This window comes from Hippoglossus hippoglossus, chromosome 2 (genome assembly GCF_009819705.1).
Source record: "Hippoglossus hippoglossus isolate fHipHip1 chromosome 2, fHipHip1.pri, whole genome shotgun sequence".
Classification (NCBI taxonomy): domain Eukaryota; kingdom Metazoa; phylum Chordata; class Actinopteri; order Pleuronectiformes; family Pleuronectidae; genus Hippoglossus; species Hippoglossus hippoglossus.
The window spans coordinates 5,716,167-5,722,166 of NC_047152.1; the positions used below are offsets into that span (position 1 = coordinate 5,716,167).

At 48.2% G+C, this 6,000-nt stretch overlaps 1 protein-coding gene across 1 annotated transcript in view; it reads left to right on the top strand.

The window, feature by feature from the left end:
* Window positions 1-4,909, top strand: part of nrp2a (neuropilin 2a) — a 54,277-nt gene extending 49,368 nt beyond the window's left edge. Inside the window, 2 exon segments of the mRNA XM_034609509.1 lie at window positions 4,228-4,290; window positions 4,435-4,909. Of these exon segments, the coding sequence (XP_034465400.1) occupies window positions 4,228-4,290; window positions 4,435-4,739 (368 nt within the window). The 3' untranslated portion in view covers window positions 4,740-4,909.
* Window positions 4,910-6,000: the final 1,091 nt, after the last annotated feature.

The window sequence follows — 6,000 nt, forward strand, 5'->3', positions numbered from 1 at the left end:
GTTACATATTCTCACTTCCAGGCTCTGACGCAGCCTGAAGGGTTTTAAATAACTGTTTGCCTCATGAAAAAATATTTAGAGCATCCTGGGGGAGGCTACGAGATTGATGCTAGTGTTTTGGCATCTCATAATGTCCTGCAATAAGATAAGAGCTTGGCTGTGCGAATGGGATGTGTGTGTGTGTGGGCTTTTTCTCCTCCTCCACATACAAACGTGCACAAACACACACATTAATGTCGGAGCACACATGCACACCAGCGTCCCCGGTGCAGAGCAATCGGAGGGACTGTGCCGCGGCGAGCTCGGGTGTCTCTCCCCAACTCGGCTCCGTCTAATGAGTGTGTGCAGTGTGAAGTAGCAGGAGCACGCACCATTTCCCTCTGTAATTATGTGACACGGTCCAAAAATCTGGATGTATTCAGCTCTACTTCACTTTCTCTAGTTCAACGTGACACTCTCTCATTCTCAAGTTCGGATTGGTACATGTGGGCTCTATTTCTTTTTTTTTTCTCTAAGTTTTCAATGTCTTCGGGGGTTCGTTTTTGCATAGCAGACTTGGATAATTGAGTAGAGGCTTCTTGGAAGGTGCTTAGTCGGTTCTTACCAAGAATTTGAGAAGGGGGTTCAAGCCAGGGGCAGCAGCGTACAGGATCTGTGCAGATCCAAGGAGACAGCGCTTGGCTTGAGGAAGAGAGGACTGGCCGGGAGGCTGACGCATGAGAGAAAAGGAAAACGAAAGGGGAAAAAAACAACCCAGGAACAGGGAACAGGATAAATTATGTACTCCAAACAAATCTGCCAACTCAAGCCAGCTAAATAACAAATCCCAATCCAATATCGGCTCCGAGAGAGCTCTGGAACATTGGATTCCCATGTGGTGTCTGACTGATTCTTGCATGGTTCTGAGGCCTTATCAAGGGGGCTGTTTGTGACTTCCTGTGCCAGGTCGGAACAGGAAGAGGAAGCTCCCTAATTCAATGTGTGTGGGTGCTTTTATAACTAATTATTTTGGCTTTCGTTTCACTACAAATCATTTCATCGGAGCTGTGAAAATAAACATGAATTGCATTGCATTTGATCGGATCAACCGTTGGACTGATTTCAAACCAAATCTCTTGATGATCTTGGTGTGAAAACTTGTCCTCCAACTGCAAAACAAGCTACATGAGAGGAATGGATGCATTTTAGATTTTCTTTTGGCCTTGGAGATTTATTTCATTTTTGCAACTGGCATGCTTGAGCATGCTCAAATGAGGTGCACGCCTGCTGCTCGTATGATGAAGACATAGGGATAGAAATCAGAGAATTAAATGTAGAAAATAAACAAAGTGCCACTCCTCTCTTTTCCCGCTGGCCAATTATTCTGTATCTCTCCACCAGGGGGAGGCGTTCCTGTGCCTCCCTTGCCCATCCACTGGTATTACATTATGGCCGCCGGAGGCGCCCTCCTTCTCCTGGCGGTGGCCATCTTGGTCAGAGCCCTCTGTTGCTGCCGACAACACCTGGCCACCAAGAAGAGCCAGCTGTCAGTGGCCTATCACAGCTCCTCGCAGTGCTTCCAGTATTCTAACTGGTCATCCAGTATGGCCACCCCAGGGGTGGAGCCAGTCCTGACAGTGAGACTGGACAGCCGGGACCGACACCGCACCCTCTGCTGAAGAGACGCGCTTATGGCTGCAGTCGCGTTCGGCAGCGGAGGACGGCAACTTGTGATGTCAGTGGCAGTGTGTTGTTGTGATGCCGCGAGATTGACTGGACGGACCCGTCTCTCCTCTAGTTTACAGTTGCCAGGGTGACGATGACACAGACGTCGTCCTAAACTGCCAAGTGAAACATTTTTGCAAAGAAACACTGTGCTCTCTCTCTCTCTCTCTCTCTCTCTCTCTCTCTCTCTCTCTCTCTCTCTCTCTCTGTCTCTAATGGATGTAGCTTTAGTTGCTGTTTTCCTCTTCTGCTCCATGAAGGAGTTTGCTGTTGACATTTCACACTATGCTGCTCCCGATGAGAGGACTGAAGTAAGTTATTTATCTGAACAGCTTGTTTCGGACCATTGAGTGCCGTCTGGCTCCTCATAGCCCCAGCGGTCCTCCCGGAATGACCCCATCGTGGACGCACACACACACACAGACGTGTGGACTGGGAAGAGGGTGGGGGGGGTCGAGCCGGTTCCGCTGTGAGAGCCAGCCGGAGCTGCCAAACCTCGGGCTGAAACAAGACCCCAGAGACGCGAGGGAGCTCTGCGGCGCTGTGAGAGGAGACGAGGAGAAAACTGTTAAGAGGCGTTCATTGTGCTCGCGGTGGAGATGATCTGGCAAGCCCCAGAAAATAAAGCTCCTGGTATCTCTGTAATAACAACACGAGATGGCTGCGATACCAGTTGTACCAGTAGTGAGGCTGTTGTAACCGAACAAAAAAAAAAAACTCCCATTGTCCTTCTTCAACAGCATGTGCACATTTAAAAACAAAGGAATGCAAATCCATCATACTTAAAGTCCTGCATCACCAATGGAGATAACCAGCTCGTTTGATTGAGCGCCTCGTCTCCTCCTGATAAAGGCGTCAGTCAGTGATGGATGCGGCCGTCCTCAGTGTTTAGCGTTTCATCTTGATTCTCTGGCGTAATAAAAGCACGTTGTTCCACTCCCCATTTCTGCTCCATACCACCCACTCCCATTGTTCCCCGTGTCTGTAAGCTGCCCAGATGAAAGCCGAGCCGAGCTGAGCCATGTTGTGTTTTCGGTGTGAATATGTGCTTGTTGTTTTTTTTTGGGGTGGGGGGTTGTAAATAGAGACAGCTGTCTGCCATCACCACTTCTTCCTTGATTTATACTCCTACAAATCCCACAATGCCGCTGCACCAGCTGGAAGCCATAAGCGCAGTCTACGTGCACCCTTGAGCGGGATCCAAGACGTGATGGAAACCAGAGCCGGGCTGCAGCTATCGACGCTTCCTCCTTTTTAGTGCCATAAAGAAAAGCATAGAACAAGACATAGCTGATGAACTCTTCACAAACATATCTGGGATCTAAAAAGAAAATGAGAAATTGGTGGGGGGGGGGGGGGGGGGGGGGGGGGATTTAGAAATTGAGCTCTTTACTCTGCGGCTTAACGGGGCGTGCTCTCCTGATCTGTCACACCAGCAGAAATCCGTCACCTCCCGAGTCCACAGCTCAGCAGAATGCGACTCAATTTAGAAGCTGCACTTTTCTCTCCGGAGTAAAAAAAAAACAACCAAGGAGGGGTTTTTTTTGGCATGCTCTCGCTGTGTGCTTTTAAATCAACTTGGGGGGATTGGATGCCCTATTTCGTCCATCCCGACACCGTTGGCGCTCCAAGCCACTAATAGTTGTAATTAGTTAATGGACGGGTAACATTTATGAAGGCTGCGGTAAGCACTTTTATCTCCCATCTACCACACCTCCAGCCGCCCCAATCCGCTGCCAACTTGCAGTTGCCCTGGAAACAGTACTAACAACGCCATTGGCCGTCAAAGACCTCCACATCCAGACGTGTGCCTTGCCAAGTAGTTACTCCCACTCCTGAATCCTCGCCAGGGGCAGACACACACACACACACACACACACAAATACACACACAAGTGAGAATAGAACTCATCTAAAGTATAAGTACACTGGAGCTGCCGGCCTCAACTAAAGTGCTGCAGCCATCGCTACATGTCGTTCGCTTCCACTCTTGCACACATTTACATTTTTCAATCCACGCCGCTTTGGCCGTTTCACGAATTTCACCGAACGGAAAGCGAGAGTGTTTGCGACGAGCGCTACTTAAATGTCGTTATTAGTTGTTTTTTTGTTTTTTTTTCCTTGATCATCTTATCCACCACTCTTAAACTTGACCGTGACAGTGTCGATGATTTTAACGGTGATAATGATGTTGATTATTTTGACGATGTTTGCATCCTTATTCACGTGGAATGAACAGTCTTATACCATCAGTATGTTATGTGATGACTGTGATTAACAGGAATGTATCATAATGATCTTTTTCTCTATTAATAAAGTCATATTTTTCTATTACTCCCAGACTGGTGTGTGTATGTATATGTAAATATGATAATAATCCAAATGTACGATATAGAAAGGCTTATTATTTTGAATAGGAGATGAATTTCTACTATCTTTTCTTGCATATGATATATAACAGTACTTAAGTGTAGGATTTTGCTCGATGCTTAAAATCCGTGTCACCTGTGCTTTTCCCTGACAGTACGGAAACCCAATGAATTTGGGGATGGGCGACTTTTCAGCAGCAGAGACGCTCTAGGGGGAGGTAAGCACCTTCTCGTCTGTTTTTCATCATGTGTATAAAGATATATAGTATTCATTTTAGGATACAAGTTACAATCTTTACAAAACTCGTCAAATGAACTTATTGGTTTCCTTGTCTTGCTTCCTCTTCCCCTTCCTGTCACAGTTTTGCAGTTCCCCGAGTGGAACACGGCGTCCCCGTCATCCGACCCTCCCGTCACCCGCGTCTCAGAGAAGGACAACTCGTGGCTCTACACCCTGGACCCCATCCTGGTCACCATCATCGTCATGAGCTCCCTGGGCGTCCTGCTCGGGGCGGTGTGTGCCGGCCTCCTGCTGTACTGCACCTGCTCCTACAGCGGCCTGTCGTCGCGCTCCTCCACCACCCTGGAGAACTACAACTTCGAACTGTACGACGGCCTCAAGCACAAGGTCAAACTGAACCAACAGCGCTGCTGCACCGAGGCGTGAGGGGAGGAGACGCGAGGAGAGACGGGACCGAGAGGGCGCCGCCGCTTTTTTGTGGAAACCTCTCGCTGTTTTTCTTCATTTCCTCCAGTTTCACTTTAGCCTCAGTTTACTTCCTTGATGGTGCAGATCCCCCCCCCCCCCCCCCCCGGACACACGGACAACGAGACGGACACTTTCTCGGAAAACGTGGCTCCGCTCTGTGTAGTTTTTTTGCGGCGAAGGAGCCAACGAAAGACTGGGGTTACCCTGTTCCATTGCGGGGGTGTTAAGCCTCAACAAACAAATATCTACACATATCAACTACAGTTTCCTGCTCCACCTAAAGAGAACTGTTTATAAATGCATCATAGATTTGTAAGAGGTCTAGTTTTCGAGACTGGACACTGTCAGCTGCACACACGTCGTGTTGAAGAGGTGGTAGGTTAGGAACGTGCTTAGAAAGCGTCTGTTTTGCTCACATGTGAACACAGTGGCCTAGAACTTAGCTCCTTTGTGTGGCACGTTGACTTTTTCCTCTTTTTTTTTTTTGGTTGCATTCCGTCCCAGACTCTGCTACCTATCAGCCTCAGTTATCCTCTTAGCTCCAGACATCCCCTCTCTTTCTGTTTTAATGTTTTCGTTCTGGCCGATTGCCAGTCCGCCATGGAAGATAAGTAGGAAGGAAAAAAAACGGAGAAAAACGTAAGTGGTGCGGGGTCGGGATTTTAACGCATTCTTTCAAAGGCAGAGAGACGCTATTGTTAGATTTAGTTGTTGCTGGTTCCTGTCAAAGAGAAGGTCGTGTTTACATTGTGGTTAATTGTGAAAAGGTCAAGGAGCTTTGGTCGGTGCAACCTATGGATTGCTGGTATATAAAAAAAAGGAGGGAATGAGAAAGACGATGATTGACAGCGCACTAAAAACAGAAATCCCCTGCCTCTCTCCTCCTCCTCCTCCTCCTCCTCCTCGTCGCTCTCTCACAGGGGTAATGTTCTCTCTGTGCTCTCGCAAGGATTGAAAACAAATGCACAGCCAGAAAAAAAAAAGGCTTTGAGTGAGTGAGTGAGCGCCCGGACACACGACAAGCCTTAAAAAGCAAAAACTGTTTGCGGAAAGGATCGCTGAGGCAACACCGAGACATGAGGGGGATCTATCTCTCTTTTTCTTTTTGGGGACCTCGAAAGCCATGATTTAAAGGACCTACCCCCCCCCCCTCCCTCCCTCCCATCACCCCTGACACATGCACACACATCACACACACACACACACACACACACACACA